The following is a 19,844-nucleotide window of genomic DNA, read 5'->3' as shown; positions in this document are numbered from 1 at the left end:
ATCGAATGGGTCTCGAACATCCACTTGGATTTACCCGCTAGCAGCTCCCCAGGAACGTCGTTACTCGCCCACCGAGGGTAGTGTGGCGCTTCCCATCCCTCCTCCGAGTGAAAGGATGAATGAGGGGCATGAAATAAAGTCGGGAAAGACCCTGATCGACCCTTATGGGCAAGGGCTCGGGGGCTTCACCTGCGCTGGGGAACAGGCACTACATGTAAAGAATGTGTACCCTATCCCCAGATACTCCCTACTATACAATAAGGAGAAAAAGCCTTTGAAGGAATAACACCATTCCTCCAAAGGCTCGGGGGCTACAACCGGTGGGTGCGCTCGCGCGCACCCCTCGGAGGAAATAAGAGCCTCAATCTAACAGTTAACCCTTAAAAAGAGCCTCTGGAGGAGTATCCTAGCCCCTCCAACACGTTCGGGGGTTACTGTCGGGTACCATAAACCGGGAGACCCAAATTAAAGGGACAAAAAGCGGCAAAAAGGAGTAAAAGTGACGCCCAACCCCATGGACCAGGGCGCGCTCTCCGCCTCGCCCGACCCCTTGGGCTCAGGCGCAGTCCCCGTGTCGCCCGACCCCTCGGCCTTGGGTGCAATCTACGCCCCGACCAGGCTCCGGTCTCGAGTGCAATCAATGCCTCGCCCGAGCCTCAGCCTCGGAGTCAGGCTTCCAATGCACGGTGGCCGTACCTCTGACGCGACATGCACCATGCCTCCCACACTGCAGCAGGGCATGCCGACCACTATTTCAACAACCCCCATCACTGTGGCGCCTTACCGCTGTCACTGTGAGGCGCTGCTCGACAATAATAGAGGAATGAAGGAGATTAACCCTTGCCACTGTAACCATGCTTTGGCAATCACTATTCCACCATTGTAGGACAAGCTGCAGTGCCCCAGACCCGACCTCCACGATCCAAACAGGGCTCGGCGATGCTCTACAGAAGACAACCACGCCGTCAACCATGCCCCAAGGACGAGGTGGCCGATCTCCACAGGGTCGGCACTACTGCTCCACCTTCTACCAGAGATAATTTACAGGCTAACACATGTAAAAACCCTGCCACCCCTTGCGGCTATAAAAGGGGAGGCAGGGCATCCTTTAGAGATCATTGAACACTAGACAAGAGTAGCTCACAAGCAGCACACACCACTCTATACACATAGAGACAGGGACTCAGGATACTGAGCCTCCCTCCACTCACCTCACGAAGCCGAGACATGGGACTCAACCCTCTCTCGTAACCAGCTTGTATACCCCTACTACAAGCACTCTCAGGTGCAAGGCAATACAGACCCTGACTCTCTCACTGGACGTAGGGCATTCGAGGCCCGAACTAGTATAAATCCTTTATGTTCTCTTGCATCACCATTCAGGTTTAGGGGGGCACGCAGACTCATCACTCATTAGTGCCTGAACCCCGAGTCCAGACACCGACAATTACCATTTGGATTATAAAAACTCACATATTCCTAGACCTCTACTTACAAGTAGGGTGTGAGTGTGAGTGTCTATTTGACATGACTTTCTCTCCTAGGTGTTTCTCTAGAAGAGCCAAAACTGGAGTGAATAAATTGTAGCTCCTTCCCCGTATATAAGAATGGTTCTAGCTCTTCTTCCATATAATATGAAGTGTTTGATATGACACTCCTCTCCAAAACTACTAGCAGAATTAGATTAGATCCGTGCAAAAAGTCATGAGAGCTCCTTTGGATGGGGATTGAGATAGGATAAGAGAAATGGATTAGAATAAAAAAGGGGTATAAGATAGTGGAACTGCTAGCACCCGGACGTCCGATCCAGGCACTAGCATTCGAATGTTGGGCCTTTGTACAAATCACACCTATGCTCATTCCTCACGGAGAAAAAAAAGAAGAAAGTAGAGATGGGGAATGCGACCTCGCCTGCCCCCACAGAGAAGAAAGGAAACTGCCCTTCCTCTACTCCCCACGCACAGAACCTGCCCCCACGTGCCCCCGAAACCTTGCTAGTCCTATCACCTCTGCCCGCCGCTGACTCACGCTCACAGCACAGCCCCCCAGCTCGCCCCCTTGCCGTTGCAACATTAAGATGAAGCAGCTGGAACACCACAAACATGTTATTGCAACAACACTAAACAAACTGCTACAACAACATGGAGCAATAGCTGAAACATAAGAGATTGTCCAGTGAAACATGGGGGTTGATGAAATTACAACATCAAAAAAGACAGTTACCGAAACACCAAGAAACATATTGTTGCAATAACACCAAACAAACTACTGCAACAACAATGGAACAACTTCTGTAACATGAGATTAGAGCAACTGAAACATACTACAACATATCAAAAAGTGGTACTACTGCAACATCAATTGAAACCTACTGCAATATCCAGAGAGAACCATTTGCAACACAGCGAAGTCTGAACCCCAGAGTTCGCCGAAATCCTAGTCACCGCCACATCCCTTAGATCCCGAGGGGGGAAGGAGGAGAACAAGGAGGAGGAGAAGGGCTACATCCAAAGGAGGAGGCAGGAGAGCTTAGATCAGATCCAGAGGAGGATAAAAAGCCCTCAGATCTAGATTCCTTGACGACCTACCCCGTCGAAGCCGCCACCATCGTCCTCGTCTCCCGTGGTGTGTGTGGAGCCAGGTCATAGGGATAGTGGGGGATGCGTAGAGGGTGCGGTGGCGCGAGGGAAGGAGGGGGAAGGGAGCACAGGTAGCGCGAGGCACACTGCGAGCTCATGGACACGCGGGCGCGGTGCCTTTTTGTCCCGGCTATGGCGGAACCAGCGAGTAGGAGAGCGATGTAGAGAAGAAAGTGAGTGCGGAGAGCGACACGAGAAGAACGAGTTAGCGGAGCGCTCAGAGAAGAAAGCAGAGTGGGGGGAGGGAGCGACATAGATGGGAGCGGGTGGAGAAAGCGAAGCGCTGCACGTGTGTGCACTTGGTCGAGTTAGGGATACGTCTGACGCGGACAGATGACTTAGTAGTAGCATTACAAATAAGCTAAATTTGGTAGTATCTATTTCCCTCTTAATTTCCCATTATCCAAACCAGAAACTCTATTACGTGACCCGTCCGACATCGCGTGATGGCATGGCTCCCTTCCACGTGTCCCCCTCTCGCTCCCGCGTTCATGCTCGACTGCGTCCGCGCCCACACCGGAGATAAAGAAGATGGCTACACTAGGGTTCTAGCGACCTCCATCTCCAACTCCGGTGGGCATAGAAGGTCCGACCGGGGGAGGCAGGCCGACCCGATGATAAAAAAGAGGTCGAGTGGTTTAGAGACCCTAGCGGCGATGGTAGCGACAAGATTAGAGAGGGGCGGGGACGCCATAACCGGAAGAGGAGGGAAAGAAGAGCTGCAGCGCCCTTGTTTTCCTATGCCAATCCCAATCCCCATTTCCCATTTCCCAAACTGCCCGCCGGAGCCTCTCTTCGCAACTCGGGAGTTGGTTTGCTTTGGTGCCTCCGTACACACTCTCCCCCGACGGGCGTATCTGGACGGGAGCTCGGAATACGCATACGCAGCAGCGTATACGCATACGCCATATATAATGTCCGACTCCGCTTCCACCTCCGCCTGATCTTCCACCTCTTAGCAGGAGGTGAGGAAAGGGGACGGAAGCACGCAGACCCGGTCGGATCCACCGGCCCGCGGAACGGATCGAGGCCACCGGCATCCTCGGCTCGCGTCGCGTCGCGGCGGCGAGCTGGAAATCCCCGGATCGGTGCAGCTGCCCCCTGCCCCCGCCCGATAACGCGGCGGGAGGGTGGTGGCCTGTCGATCTCGCGGCGGGAGCTGGATAACTACCTGCCGATTTGGGGATTTGGGTGTTTGGTGCGTGTGTGGTGGCGTGGAGTGGCCGGCGTGGGGTGGCGGAGCTAGGGTTTGGGTTTGGGCGTTCGGGATGACGCGCCGGGTGCGGCGGCGGACGTGCAGGGAACGGGAGGGTAGAGGGGTGAGGGGCGCGTCGCGTGTTGTTTCGGCGGGGCCGGAAGGCGAGGAGGATGCGGCGGCGGTGGAGGTTGACTGGAGGGCGCTGCCGGACGACACGGTGCTGCAGCTCTTCGCGCGGCTGAACTACCGCGACCGCGCCAACATGGCGTCAGCGTGCCGGGCTTGGCGAGCGCTGGGCTCGTCACCCTGCCTGTGGAGCACGCTCGACCTCCGCGCGCACCGCTACGACCGGGAGGTGGCGTCGTCGCTTGCCTCGCGGTGCGGGAGCCTGCGTCGGCTACGCCTGCGGGGCCACGAGGCGGCAGAGGCCGTCCCGGGCCTCCGCGCGCGTGGTCTCCGCGAGGTGGTGGCCGATGGCTGCCGCGGCCTCACAGATGCTACGCTCGCTGTCCTCGCCGCGCGGCACGAGGACCTCCAGAGCCTCCAGATCGGGCCCGATCCTCTCGAGCACATCTCCAGCGATGCCCTCCGCCACGTCGCTCTTTGTTGCTCGCAACTCCGCCGCCTTCGCCTCTCGGGTCTCCGTGAAGCTGACGCAGATGCCGTCGGAGCGCTCGCCCGCTGCTGCCCCCTCCTCGAGGACGTGGCTTTCCTCGATTGCGGCACCGTGGATGAGGCCGCCCTTGCTGGTATCCACTCTCTCCGGTTCCTCTCTGTAGCAGGATGCCGGAGCCTGAAATGGGCTACTGCATCCACCTCCTGGACCCAGCTTCCCTCCCTTATTGCCCTTGACGTCTCCCGCACTGATGTTCCGCCAAGTGCTGTTTCACGCCTCATTTCCCATGCCAAAACCCTCAAGCTTATATGCACGCTGAACTGCATTTCTGTTGAGGAGGAACAGCTTCACAATCCTGCTGTATTTAGTAACTCTAAGGGCAAGGTCGTGCTAACAATCAACAGCGACTTCAAAACTTTTGAGACCATGTTTCCAGTTGTGGATGTGAAAGCGCACGAGGTTTTCAATCAATGTAGCTGGAGTCACAAAGACAAGATAGCTGGTGATACAATGACATGGCTCGAGTGGATCCTGTCACAGTCACTTCTCCGAATTGCAGAGTCCAACCCACAAGGCATGGATAGTTTCTGGCTACAGAAGGGCACTGCACTGCTGCTTAGACTATTGAAGAGTTTGCAGGAGGATGTGCAGGAGCGGGCAGCTACTGCACTTGCTACGTTTGTAGTTATGGATGACGAGAGTGCAAATGTGGATCCTGCAAGGTCGGAGGCGGTGATGCAGAATGGGGGCATCCGAATGTTGCTGGACCTTGCAAGGTGCTCTAGGGAGAGCGCACAATCTGAAGCAGCAAAAGTAATAAATTGTTTCTATCTGCCCTTAGTTTTTAGTGTTCTTGCTTGCATTTACCATCTTCTCACATTAGTTAATGTCGCCATTCAGGCTATTGCCAACTTGTCAGTGAATACCAAGGTTGCCAAGGCAGTTGCAGAGGAAGGCGGCATTACAATACTCACTAATTTAGCCAAGTCGATGAATAGGCTTGTTGCTGAAGAGGCTGCTGGTGGCCTTTGGAATCTCTCTGTAGGCGAGGACCATAAGGTTGTTATTCTTTGGATGCTGATTCCTTGTATAACTTCTTATATTGGGGTAATTTTTGTAATAATCATTGGTTGCACTTCTTCAGGCGGCTATTGCAGTATCTGGTGGTATCAAGGCCCTGGTCGATCTAATATTTCGTTGGCCTGCTGGAACTGATGGAGTTCTTGTATGAAGCCTTTAATTTTCAATTTCTCATATTTCCAATTTAATTAAGCATCTGGACCAATTAGTCTATATATGTTGCTATTTGTTTTTCTTTAGGAACGTGCTGCTGGCGCGCTTGCAAACCTGGCTGCTGATGACAAGTGTAGCTTGGAAGTTGCAAAGGCTGGTGGTGTCCATGCTTTGGTTACACTTGCTCGATCATGTAAACTTGATGGTGTCCTAGAACAGGTAAACAGCACATTGGCACCTTCATGCTTTTTTTTCCTGTAAGCAACCAGTATTCATTTATTATTGGTGTTCCGGTACTACTAGTTATATGAGCTCCATGAAACCAACATAATGTGATAAATGCCAAGCACGACAAGGAGCATGCAAGCTCTCATCTTGAGTTCGTCCTTCATAGCTACATACCTATGCATCTGGACATGTTACATGTACCATCTGCATCATATTGCTTAGGTATCAAACTTTGCTGTACCATATAAGAAATAAACTGCCCGTGCGATAGATGTCTCATTAAACGCAAAGCAGTAGCAAAAACTTGTGAGTTATCATTTCCAACGTTTCATAAGTGTATGCCTTGACACTTGTCAATGGCTTGTTGCTTGTCTATAGAAATTTTGGTATGCCATAGGTCTCAAATTGGTCTATATAATGTATTTATCAGGATTTGTGAAGGTTTACCATACATTTTCTTACTTAGTATACTGTCTACAAGCTTGTGTATTTCCCTTCATTGCATATCCATATTTATGACTCGTGTTCTCATCAGGAGAATGAAACTCTTGTAACCTGCAGTACTTAAGTTGTAGTTTGCTGCTGTATTATCGATACTTCACTAACCCAACCATACTGTATCAGACACTTCGATACACCGGTGCTTTCTCTATATTACCATAGTGTTATTCTTCAAAATCGTATATTGCCGTATGGCCGTACCCTTATTGTGTTACTGATACATAGGCTTGCTGACTAGGATTTGGGTTAGTCTAATGTTTCTAGCTTCAATGTTTGGTTTAGACCTTTTTAATTTGCTTTCAAGCCACTCCAATGATGTTTTTGAAGCTCCCAGCATAACTCTTTGTCTTTTTAATGTTCACCATCTCTATTTTTAAGTTTTCACCTAAATGCTAAATAGCCGGTCACCTATTACTGCCATTTATTCGGGCTAAATGGCTGTATAAAAAGGATATGGCTGGCCACTTTGTGGCATTTAAACTTGAACAGTGATATTTTTGCTGTTTTGTTAGTTTCTAAGGCTACTTATATTTGCAGGCTGCAAGAGGTCTGGCTAACTTAGCTGCACATGGGGACAACAACGACAACAATGCTGCTGTAGGTCAGGAAGCAGGGGCTCTGGAGGCACTAGTGCAACTAACAGGTTCTCAAAACGAGGGTGTAAGGTATACATATAACTGTTTTGATATGCTCCAACTTGCATGACCTTCAGGTCTTAATGCATGCATTCTGCCTGAATGGTTCACACGAATCTACATTAGTAATTCACAACTTTTATGTACCAAATTAGACAAGAAGCTGCTGGTGCTTTGTGGAACCTGTCATTTGATGACAGAAACCGTGAAGCCATTGCTGCAGTGGGTGGTGTTGAAGCTTTGGTAAGCTCTTTTGCTCCCACATCCTCTGCACCTCATGCCTTTGGTGTCTATTAGCTGTTTTTCTAGAAAAAAGGAATATAATATTCCGGCCTCCAACATTCACAAGTGAATGAGTATGGCCAATTACAACAGACCCATAGTACTTAGACTATGCTTCACCAATCAGAGTAAAAAACATGGAACAAAGAAAAGAGACTCAAATCCCTATCCTATTCCTTCTTCGACACGTAACTTGCTGAAGAGCTTCAAACTGGTACATTTGAATAGAAGACATCTCTCTGAAGAGGCTTGTACTTATATACTTTGTAGTGATGCAGAATGATGCTGCCTTAATGTAACAGTTAAATTATGCTAAAGTTATTTGGTTGCAATCTTTGTAGAAGAGTTATCTTGAATTTTATGGTGAGGTATGATGTCAAAGACACTAAGCCTGTGGAAACAAGAGAAAGTAATTGATAATACTGCTAGGATGCCAAAATATTTCTAGGAACTCTTCTATCCCAGCCCTTCCATATATTCTCAATCTCACTTTAATAGAATAGAAGATATATAGTTCCCCTTTTCAGACAATGACTTCTGTTTCTTAGGTTGCTCTAGTGCAACAATGTTTGAATGCTTCAGAAGGCCTTCAGGAGAGAGCTGCTGGTGCATTATGGGGATTATCTGTTTCAGAAGCTAATAGGTAACTTCAAATGATAACATGTTCCTTCAGTTGTATTTACACTTCAGTGTAAAAGGCATTGTCAGTTTACCACATTCGTATAATTGATTCTTATGTGCTAAATGAAAGAATCCTCTGAGTTTAATTTTGTCTCCTTCACTATAAGCGAGGCTGCGTTGCTGATGAAGTGCACTTGACTACTTGAGCCTATTATTATTATTATGTTGTGTTCCATGATACCCTTACAATATACCCTTTTGCTGACAACATATGGTAGTTCAGTTTAAAATTTCGTGAAAGTTTCTAATTAACCTTTGTTGATGAAGTAGCATGTGTTTGGATGGAGGGGCCAAATGGTTGGAGCAGGTTCAACCCAGATTCTGGGGTGTTTGGATCGGATGTCACCAAACCTGGGTCCAACCCAGTAGAGAATATCCGCACTAGATGCGGGTTGGTTTGGTACCACCAAAATGGCCGGATCAGCTTGACCCAGATGGAGAGCGCAGAGGAGCAGCAGACCGGGCAGCGCACAGCGGGGCGAGCTCCGCCCCCTGGCCATGGCAGCGCAGGGTGAGCTCCGCCCTCAGCCATGGCGGTGCAGGCGAGCGGGAACGGCGTCTAGACGAGCAGAATGGCGGTCGTGTGGCACTTGGATGATGGCGGTGGGCCGCGTGGGCGCAGAGGAGCGACGTCCGCGGCCGCGAGGTGCATTGGAGCAGCGGCGGTGGCCGCGTGTTGGAGTAGCAGAGGAGCCACGCACGAGGTCCTGGCGGCGCGGTGGCGTGGGGCCTTGTGGGGTGGCGCGGGATCTGGCATATTTTTTTTGACGCTGCGAGGCGCGGGGCTGCGTGAGCGGCTGAGCGCACAATGAAGAAGAAGAGGAGGATAGGCTGCCAGACGGGCCCCACACGTCAGCTATCTCATCCCTATTTGCCTTCAAACCAAACAAGGAACCGGGTCAGACCAATCCCTATCAACCAAAGGCGAGATGGGTCTAACCCAAACCAAAAATCTGGGTCAGGTCCAACCCATCCCACATAGGGTAATGTATGGTGGTAGCATAGGGTCACCTAATGAAAGGAAGTACATGAACAGAAAATTAATGTTTATTGTTCCATTTCAGAGGCGCCTGATTCTTTAACCTTTTGAAACTTCTTTGTGCCATTCTTGTAGTCATATTTGATTTCCACATTGTTGATAACTTCATTTTTTTCTTTGCATTGGTTAGCATTGCAATTGGGCAGGGTGGTGGGGTTGCACCTTTGCTCACATTGGCACGCTCAGAGGTTGAAGTAAGTTCTGTTTGCACTTTATGCAGTCAACAAATTTGACAAATTTCTGTTCATGTATGGAGATGTTCAGTTACTGAAGAATTTTGTATTGTTTTGATTTTTACTTAAAGGATAAAAGCCTTCTGTTGGCAATACATAATATTGCCATGAGATTTCCCTGTATCCTAGTTAGTAATGCCCAGATGTACAAAACATTACATATGTGGCTGAAAAAGCCTGTACCCAGGTTCTAATCCATTTGACTGCACCATGGCAGCTTATGGTCTACCTAATGTTCTGTTTTTTTTTCAAGTTAATCACGTGGTAGTGTTGTACCTTTGAAATGTGCAAGCTCTTGATTCATTCTTCTTGATATGGATATGGATATGTGCAAAGACTGTTCAATAATGTGTTGAATTTCTTTGGTGTATTTTATTTCAAGTGACCTCAGATTTGCTGACTTTAGAAACCATTGACCGTTGTGACATAGTTTTATTTGTATGAACACATTGTTCTCTCATGTCTTAAATGCTTGGAAAATTAAAAGGTTGGCATGACACACATGTGCCATTTATTTTTAGTTTTACTGTCTGGTTTTAAGTCAAGTAGACTATTTAATCATTGCCATCAATTTATTTTGGTAACTTTTGCTCGGACTTTTGCAGTTTTTAAGTGATATTATAGTCTATAATAGAAAGTTTTCATACTTAGTACTTCTGCCTTGGAAAATTGGAAACAAAAATATGTTTGTTGCTTAGACAATGACTCCCTGGTTCCACAGGATGTTCACGAGACAGCTGCAGGGGCACTATGGAATCTTGCTTTTTATTATGGTAATGCTCTCCGCATAGTCGAAGAAGGTGGGGTGCCTGTTCTTGTAAAAATTTGCTCATCATCAGGGTCCAAGATGGCACGCTTCATGTCTGCACTAGCACTAGCATATATGTTTGACGGAAGGTACCATTTTTACTATTTTTTCTTGATTGCTTCACGTGTTGGCCATTTTATATTAGAATCTGTTTTTTAGTTTTTAGTTGAGCAAGGCCTACAAGCAGCTGTCACTTCAAGTTTTGTTGTTGGTTTAGGCTTCAAAATTCTGTATGTTCTATTGATTTATTACTACTTGTAGAATGGGATCCATATCATGTTTCTAGGGTTAAGATGATGAATTTGCTTATGAAATAGTGTTCATCAAGTTCATTTCAAGTTTGGAGGATTTCTGTGTTAACATTCAGAGGAGCCATCTGTTAGACCTTTACCATGTTCTATTTCTTTGATCATATATTGCTAGACTGCTAGAGGTTGTGTTTGTAACTTGTAAGCTGGCTTTTATATTTTGCTGCTGATCATTGAATCTTTAGAGTTCAAGGTTAGCAAGTCTAAATGTTATTTGCAAGGTTCATGCCCTGCAGCCTTGCAGAAGTGTAGAGAAGTATAGGAATCACACCACACCCCCAATGTGTGTGTGTGTGTGTTGGGGGGGGGGGGGTGCTGGATATGTATAGCCACAGTCACAATACAATAGAGGCAACTAGGCTATGGTAAATCACTATCCTAAAATACATGATCCTGATGGATCCTTTCCTAATGCTAGCCTTCCTAATGGATCATTTCCTAATACTGATGGATCCTTTCCTAATGCTAGCCTTCCTAATGAGTCATTTCCTAATACCCGCTCGCAGTCAAAGCGGTAGGAGGATCACGAACGCAGAGGCTGGACCGAAAGTCTGTGAACAGCTGCATAGGAAGACCCTTGGTCATGATAGCTGCAAATTGGTGAGCCGAAGGAACGTGGAGGACGTGAATCTGCCCCAGGGCACCACCTCACAAATGAAGTGGATGTCGATCTCGATGTGCTTGGTGCGACGGGGGTGGACAGGATTAGCAGTCATGTAGATGGCGCTAATGTTGTCGCCGTAGACCACTGTAGCCAAGGGAACTGAGATGTAAAGTTCCTGAAGAAGTTGCCGCACCCAGCAGCATTCGGTGACAACCTGTGCAACAGCCTGGTATTCAGCCTCCACGCTGGAGCGGGAGACTGTGGTCTGGCGTTTGGATGACCAAGACACCAGATTGTCACCGAGGAAGACGCAAAAGCCAGAGGTGGAGTGGTGGGTGTCCGGGCAGCCTGCCTAGTCAGCACTGGAGTAGGCAGTGATCTGGTCGACAGGGCTGGTGCCCAAGTGGAGGCTAGCGGAGAGCTGGTGGAGGGCGTGCCCTTCACATAGCGTAGGATACGCTTGATCAGCGCCATATGCGGCTCACGCGGGTCATGCATGAACAAGAAGACCTGCTGAACAGCAAAGGCCAAGTCTGTCTGCGTCAGTGTGAGGTACTGAAGGGCGCTGGCGAGGCTCCGGTACTTGGAGGGGTCAGCCACCGGGGCACCGTCAGTGGTGGACAACTTGGTCCATGCATCGTCCAGTGTGGTAGTGGGGTGGCACTTGGACATGCCAGCCCGCTGGAAGAGGGCGACAACGTACTAGTGTTGGGACAGGAAAAGACCGGAGTGATCCTGTGTCACAGCAATCCCGAGGAAGTGATGTAGGTCGCCAAGATCTGTCATGGCGAACTCCGAGTGGAGGCGAGCCATGACGTGCTGGAGCAGCTCAGGAGATGACGCCATGAGGATAATGTCGTCGACGTAGAGGAGCAGGTAGGCGATGCGAGCGCCCTCTTTGTCCCTCTTTGTACACAAAGAGGGAGGCGTCAGACTTGGGAGGGAGCAAAGCCGATGGTGCGGATGTAGCTAGCAAATCGCTGGTTCCAAGCCCGGGGCACCTGCTTGAGTCAAGCAAACGTAGTCGGGGGTGGCCGGGTTGACGAAGCCAGATGACTACTGGCAGTAGACCGTCTCCTCGAGATTCCCATGGAGGAAGGTGTTCTTCACGCCCAGCTGATGAATGGGCCAAGAGCGTGAGGCGGCGATGATGAGGACGGTGCGGATTGTCGCCGGTTTGACAACCGGGCTGAAGGTGTCGTCGTAGTCGACACCAGCCTGCTGGGAGAAGCTGCGGACAACCCAGCGCGCCTTGTACCGTCGGAGTGGAACTTGTGTTCGAACAGCCACTTGCTGGTGACAATATTAGCGCCAGGGGGCCAAGGTACGAGGCGCCAAGTGCTGTTGGTGAGGAGAGCATCGTATTCCGCTGACATTGCAGCCCACCAGTTGGGGTCGGCAAGGGCGCTGCGATAGTTGGTCAGAATCGGGGACGCCGTTGAGGGGGAAAAGCCGTAGCGGTCGACCGGACACCAGCTGCCGGTCTGCAGTCGTGTCACCGGGCGCGAAGGTGGTGGAGGCGCAGCAGGCGGTGTTGAGGACGCCGCAGGGGATGCTGGGGTTGCCGCCGGGGGCACTGGGGGCGCACAGGAGGCGCTGGTGGTCGTGGACGCCGCTGATAGTGGCCCCAAAGCGACCAGTCCCGCCCGGACGTGGAGCAGGCTGTGCTGAAGCCTGGGACCCATCTGGAAGCTGCACCGTGCCAGCATAGATGATCGCCAGGTCTTGGTAATATAGCAGTACAGCCTTGCTGCTGGGAAGAGGCGCAGACGAGCACTCAACAGCAGCAGGAGGCGGAGTGTCTGCTGGTGGAGAAAGTCCTTGCATCAAGAAGTCCAGTGATGACGGCATGGAGGCCGCCGACGGAGTTGCAGCAAAGGGGAACACAGTCTCGTCGAACACAACATGACATGGCACTATGACACGCCGAGTTGCAGCACGGAGGTACCCTTTGTGGGAAGAAGGGTAGCCGAGGAACAAGCACGGGGTGGATCGAGGGGAGAGTTTGTGGGATGTTGTGGCACTGAGATTTGGATAGCAGAGGCAACCGAACACACGAAGGGAGGAATAATCCAGGAGCTGCTGATGGAGTAGTTGGTAGGGGATGGCATGCTGTACAGAAGCAGAGGGGTGCCGGTTGAGTAGATATGTGGCAGCAGCGAAGGCTTCAGCCCAGTATGGTGGTGGCATGGAGGCGTGGAGTCTGGAGCAGCAAAGTGCGGATGGTGTTGTTGATGGTGCGAAGTATGCGTTCAGCTTTACAGTTTCATTGGGAGGTGTAGGGGCACGAGAGGCGCAAGCTGATGCCGTGGCTGGAGAGGAAGTCAGTAGTGGCCCGGTTGAGGAACTCGGTGCCATTATCAGCCTGAAATGCTTTGGGGGTGATGCTGAATTGCGTACGAGCAAAGCGATGAACGCAACAAGATGGCGATGAACTCAGATTTGTGGCGTAATGGAAAAGTCCAACAAAAATGATAGATCATCAAGCATCACAAGATAATATTTGAATCCTGAAGTGCTCAAAACAGGGGATGTCCATACATCACAGTGAAGTAACTCAACGATAGAGGTAGTGACAGAAGTAGAGCTACTGAATGGGAGCCGGGTGTGTTTGCCAAGTTGACAAGCATGACATAAAGACTGCGGCTGCTTATTACATGATATGTTCTGTAGGGTGGCGAGGGTGGAAGGACCCGGGTGACCAAGACGATGATGCCAGAGCGTGGCGGAGGTGGCGAGGCTGCAGGTGGGCGGTGTGGGGGTGATGGTGTAGAGATCCTCGCCACTATTGCAGCGAAGAATCACGCGTCCCATCTGCAGGTCCTTGACAGAAAAACCCAAAGTGTCAAATTCAATGGAGCATGAATTGTCATGAGTGAATTGGCGGACAGAAAGAAGATTGCGCACTAGAGCAGGAGCATCAAGGACATTGTTAAGGTGGAAGGTAGTGTTGGCTGCCGACAAGGTAGAAGTGCCACCACAGGAAATAGAAATGTTACTGCCATTACCAACAGTAATGAAGGAATCATAGTGAGGGAGGCAGGAGAGGAGTATACCATCCGAGGGTGACGTGTGTAGACGCGTCCTTGTCGAGGACCCAGGGGTTTGAGCCCTGGAATGATAGTTGGTTCAGGGCAGCCACAAGCCTGGCCTGATTCCAGGGACCAGCGCCTGGCTGTGGCTGAGGAGGAAGGGCGCCATCGGAGTACTGTGCTGCGGCGAAGGCAGTGTGGGCCTGCGGAGGGGTGCCCAGGACGTCAGGGCCGCTGTGGGGGCGCCACTGCTGTTGGTAGCCACCCCAAGGGGAGAAGCAGACCCATGGGCCAGCTGGCTGGGGAGGACCGTGGCTGCCTCCCTGGGACGAACCACCACGACCGCCACGACCCTTTTGCCGATTGTGATAGCTGCCGCCGCCGCTGCTGTCATTGCCGGGGCGGGTGCCATGGTTGCTGCCAGTATTGCCTGGCCGGCCGCTGCTGCCAGAGGCACCCTGACTGCCCATGGATGCATGGCAGGCGGAGCTGCATGAAGAGCCTGCGAGGAGGGCGGTCTGGGAGGTGACCTGGCCCTTGTTGGCAAGGCGAAGCTCCTTGAGGATGAGCTTTTCGCGGGCTGTGGTGAAGTTGGGCAACGGAGTGGAATCTGCGATGTTGTCGGCGGTGCTGGAAAATTGGGGTTTGAGGCCACGCAGCAGGTTGAGGACGAGCTGCGATTCAATAACGGTGTGGCTGACGTCATGCAGGGCATCGACTGTGGTCTTCATCTTCTGGCAGTAGGCGTCAATGGAGAGGTCACCCTGAGTCATCGAATGGAATTCGTGACTCAGGAAGACGGCGCGAGAGGCCTTGTTCGCCTGGAAGATGCTGGAGATCGCTGTCCACAGCTGACGGGCGGTCTGATCCGGGGCCTTGGCGAGATCGAGGACGTCGTCTCCGACGGTGCTGAGGAGCCAATTGCGGACACAGGAGTTAGCAGCAGCCCAGGCCGCATCGGTAGGGCGTGCCTCCTGTGTGCCATCGACGTGCAGGAGAAGGCTGAATTTGCCGCAGAGGGAGAGGAAGGAGGACGACCAGCGAGTGAAGTTGGGCGCTTCAGTTCGAGGGTGATCAGCACATGGGATTTGACTGAGATGGTAGCATAAGGGGGGATGGAGAAGACAGCCGGTGCCAAGGCTGAGGCTGAGTTGGTGAGGGCAGCAGAGGAGTCGCTGGAAAGGGGAGCAGTGCTCATGGTGGCGGCTTGGCAAGGACCAATGCTGGGGGTGGGAGACGGAGAGAAAGGCGCGACCAGGGTGGTGGCGCAGCAGCGGGAGGAGGGGGTGGGGCAAATGGACCTAGGCCCAGACTCGTGATACCATGTAGAGAAGTATAGGAATCACACCACACACCCACAGTGTGTGTGTGTGCGGGGGGGGGGGGTGGGGTGACAATAGAGGCAACTAGGCTATGGTTAATCACTATCCTAAAATACATGATCCTGATGGATGCTTTCCTAATGCTAACCTTCCTAATGGGTCATTTCCTAATACTGATGGATCCTTTCCTAATGCTAGCCTTCCTAATGAGTCATTTCCTAATAAGAAGATGTGCATTCATATAGATGTAGGAACTACTTTGGTTTTGTCTGGATGTGTGGTGCTGCGGTTTCCATAAATGGCAAGTCAAACTGGAATGTTGGTTGTTAGAATTGTTCTATAAACCACATGACATGGAGCGTTGCTAGCTTCAACACACTCACATTAAGGGCCTGTTGGATCTCCTAAAAATTATGAGAATGAGACCCAAACATTTGGATTCCAGGGGGTGATTCTTATCGAACCACCAGATCCAGCTAACCACCACCACCATACTATTTACAGATAATAGGTGTGAAGCACCTTCAACCATCTATAATCTCTGTCTATAATCCAGGGATCCAAACGTACCTTTTTATTTTTAATCCAGAATCCAAATTCTACAGTTACTATTGAGAATCCATATTCTAATAATCTCTAGGAGATCCAAGCATGCCATAAATTATATAAGCCATAAGGTAGAATGTATTTTTGGCACTTGACAAATTTATATAGATGTTACTGATGGTATCTTTCATCAGAAGTAGTATTATTCTTAGTTGTACTTCTTAATAGAAAGATATGCAGCTCTCCTGCGTGTTCGAGAAAAAAATTATTCTTAGTTGTACATTGTTTTATCAAATAATTTCCCATTTCCTTTGTAACAACTCAAGTGAACTATACACGTAGTGTTTGTTCACTGAAAAATTGTGTTGTAGGGCGTTTATGAAGCATCTGGTACTTTGTACAAGATTTTCCTAATGAGATATGATCATCAGATGCCTAAATCTGAAATTTTTGAACTGACAGAATGGATGAAGTTGCTTTGGTTGGAGCATCCTCGGATAGCAGTTCCAAGAGTGTTAATGTTGAGGGAGCTAGAAGAATAGCATTTAAGCATATAGAAACCTTTGTGCTTACTTTCTCAGATCCACAAATGTTCTCTATGGCTGCTGCCTCATCAGCCCCGGCAGCGCTGTCTCATGTTGCTGAAGCAGTGTTTATACACGAAGCTGGGCACCTGAGATGCAGGTTTGGCTCTACATTTAGTTTTGAGCCTTTATGAAGTTCTTACTCAGAGCATATGAAGTTCCTTTTGGAGGATTCATATTTGTTCCATGCATCTTATTTTCATCTTTTGTCATGATATGTAGTTAGAGCAACATAGTACTAATATGATGCTTACTTTCGCCAGTCGATCTGAGATTGGTAGATTTGTTGCCATGCTTCGGAATCCTTCACCAATTCTGCGTGCTTGTGCTGCCTTTGCCCTTCTTCAGGTTTGTTTCCTTTATCCCTTCTCAACTGATAATGCTGTTTATCTTGTAGCTCTATCTAGAGTCATTATTGTTTGAGACATGGGCCATATTGTCCATTACAAGAGCAGTTTTGGCTGCTTTGTTGACATTGATATTGTTATCTCTTTCTTTCATCTGTCTCAGCATCTTGTATAGTACTATAAAACACACGAGTCTGTAACTAAGCTAAATTTAAAATGGGGGTAGCGGATATGGAGCAAAGAGTATTTTTGCTTCACTACCTCTACTTTATGCGCATCTTATGTGCATCCTGAAGAGTATTCTCAAATGGGAAGCATGATGACTAATCACAGCTTCTACAGCTTTTCCCTGTTTTTTCTTCCTTTTCATGGTACGAAACTGTCAATTTGTCAGCTCCTTGTTTTGTCAGTTATTATGCTTTTGTTTCATTTGGCTCATTCCAAAGATTGATTACCCATTTCTATGCTTGGCTTGAAAATTACTGTATCTAACTGCTCATTGTCGTATGTCTTATCCCTTTCTCCTATATACTTGTGTGCACACAACGAAGACTTCATTTTGTAACTATGTGTATCTTCCATTGCCATCTAATCTGATGAGAAGTTTGAAATACTGCAGTTCACAATCCCAGGAGGTCGGCATGCGGTGCATCACGCAGGTCTCTTGCAGGAAGCAGGAGCAGGTCGAGTGTTGCGTGCAGCGGCGGCAGCGACAACAGCTTCTATTGAAGCCAAAATTTTTGCCAGGATTGTCCTCAGGAACTTGGAGCACCATCAGTCAGGGACGTCAACATGAACACCCAGCATAGGTGCATCCTCCAACAAACTAAGGCCTCTGCATCGATGGGCTGCTTGGCCAATGCAGAATGTACCAGTTTGGCTTTCGGGGCCTTTTTACATCACAACAGTTTTGGTCCGTGCAGACAGTGACTGAAGGAACTCCAGCGAAGGTATAACTCACAACTGTGAAGTGACTAAACATAAGTGGCAGCTCTTCCCGTATCGGACGTTTAAGGTTGAGTTGAATTTTCTAGAGATCATTTGTGTGTACAAGTAAAAAAAATAGCGTCGATGAGAATTATAAACTGGCATATAGAACTTATGGATATTTATTACTTGTTTGTTATTGTTGAGGTGTGTGGCGGCGTCATGTAGAAATTGGGGTATTCCTCCCAGCATACATGTAACTTTATAAATGTACTGTTATGTATTTCCTCTCCATGATTCATTCTTTGCATTTATAGATCGAGGTGATGTTTAGCACAATGAAACAAGGGTTTGATTTGGTCAACATGAACATCATCAGTAAGCTAATTGAGCATGATACAATAGCCACCCTTTTTTTTTCAAAAAAAAAAATGCCAAACTTTTCAGTGATGTTTTTAGAAAAAAAATACTTGGAGAATTTTCACTGAACATCTTAGAAATTTTATGGAAGCCTTTCTACATTTTTTAGGTTTTAGAAAAGGTTCTTAAATCTCCATTTTTAAAATAAAAAGCGAGATCTTTTTACAAAACTTTTTTTCAAAATATCTTTATTTTAAAATAAATAAAACTTCACAAAAAGGATTTAAGATAAAACAAAAAAAACATCAGAAAGTTCATTAGAAAAGCCAAAGTAGAAAATCAAATAAAAATGAGGCCTGTTTGGTCAGGCTTGATTTTTTTTTTCATTTATCACATCAAATATTTGGAAATATGTATGAGGTACTAAATATATATTATTTGTAAAATTAAAACAACAGTTAGAGGATAATTTGCAAGACAACCCTAATTAGTTTATAATTAGACACTAATTATCAAATAAAATGAAAATGCATAGTGTCTGTTAAATTTTATCATTGCAAACCCACCACCCGCTTAGATTTGATCTCTCATGGATTATCTCTTGGGCGGTAGTGGAATGCTAGTGGAGGTGAATATCTTCTGAGGAATATGGGCCTCTAGCCGTCTTAGTTATTTTGTAAATATAATGACAACCAAATGATAGCATTAATTAATATGTGTGCAGGATTAACTTATTTGCTAAGATATGTAAGTTTGGATAGTCCTAGACAAAGGAAACAAGTGGTGCAAAATTTCTATAAGGAACTAAGAAGAAATAAAAAGAATAGCGAAAAGTCCAAGCACAGAATGGTACGCACCTTTTATGAAAGATGAGAGCATGAGATAATCGGGAGGTATGCTCGGCCAACACCCAAACGGTCGGACATTGTTAACGTGCGACTCATCACGTGGATGGCGAGCGTGACCCCCAACAATGATCTTCTTCTTCCCAGCACTGCCCATCTTTCCTCCCCTACCCCACCTCCTCCCTTGCCGCCGGTGGCGCAGCCCACCGCCCGCCCCCGTCCCTTGACGCCCCCCGCAGCCCGCCACATGACCGCAGAGCTTCAACGAAACCCTAGCACGGTCGTGGCACCGCCTTCTTCCCCTCCTCCCATTGCGGCGAGTTATGCGGCCATGGTGCCCCCTCCCTGCCCTAGTCGCCTTCGCTGGCGCCAGGGCCCCTAACCACATGGCCGACTTGCCTTCCCCTGGTCGGCCCCTTCTAAGCCCGCCAAAGTTGGAAAAGAAGAAGATGGCTCGTTGGAACCCTAGCGCCTCCTCCGGTGAGGGCATGATCACGGTCACGTGGGAGAGGAAGAGGGAGATGCGGTCGCACCGTCACGCCATCATGTGATGTTCGCGTGTTAGACTTTGCGCAAACGGTCTGCTAATGAAGTATTGAGTGCGGGACAATTAAGGAAAAAAAGACAATTGAGGCGAATAAGCCACATAAGCTAGGGTCTTTGTGAAAATCGTGGAGATCAATGGATCAGATGGTCCAATTAAAAAGAGGGCACCAGACAATCAGCGCAGGACTAGAACAACGGTAATTCAATGGCTATAACACGCTAGATAGTCCGGTAGTTGGAAAATAGTGAACACACTAGCCTTTTGCTAACAACTATTTGAGGTGGATGAGCTCTCTCTCTCTCTCTGTGTGTGTGTGTGTGTATAGGGAA

The 19,844-nt window shown here is 48.7% G+C and overlaps 1 protein-coding gene across 1 annotated transcript; it reads left to right on the top strand.

Annotated features, from left to right (window-relative positions):
- Nucleotides 3,568-18,073, top strand: LOC8058071 (protein ARABIDILLO 1). The gene is made up of 12 exons (XM_002467438.2): nucleotides 3,568-5,266; nucleotides 5,354-5,512; nucleotides 5,598-5,678; nucleotides 5,774-5,905; nucleotides 6,953-7,080; nucleotides 7,206-7,293; nucleotides 7,881-7,975; nucleotides 9,183-9,246; nucleotides 10,007-10,182; nucleotides 16,368-16,589; nucleotides 16,753-16,837; nucleotides 17,456-18,073. Exons 1-12 carry the CDS (start codon nucleotides 3,908-3,910, stop codon nucleotides 17,630-17,632), a joined length of 2,766 nt encoding a protein of 921 aa, XP_002467483.1. The 5' UTR covers nucleotides 3,568-3,907; the 3' UTR covers nucleotides 17,633-18,073.

The sequence above is a fragment of the Sorghum bicolor genome, chromosome 1 (genome assembly GCF_000003195.3).
Source record: "Sorghum bicolor cultivar BTx623 chromosome 1, Sorghum_bicolor_NCBIv3, whole genome shotgun sequence".
In the NCBI taxonomy this organism is placed as follows: domain Eukaryota; kingdom Viridiplantae; phylum Streptophyta; class Magnoliopsida; order Poales; family Poaceae; genus Sorghum; species Sorghum bicolor.
Note: the sequence above shows the minus strand (reverse complement) of the source record. Positions and strands in the feature narration are given on the sequence as shown.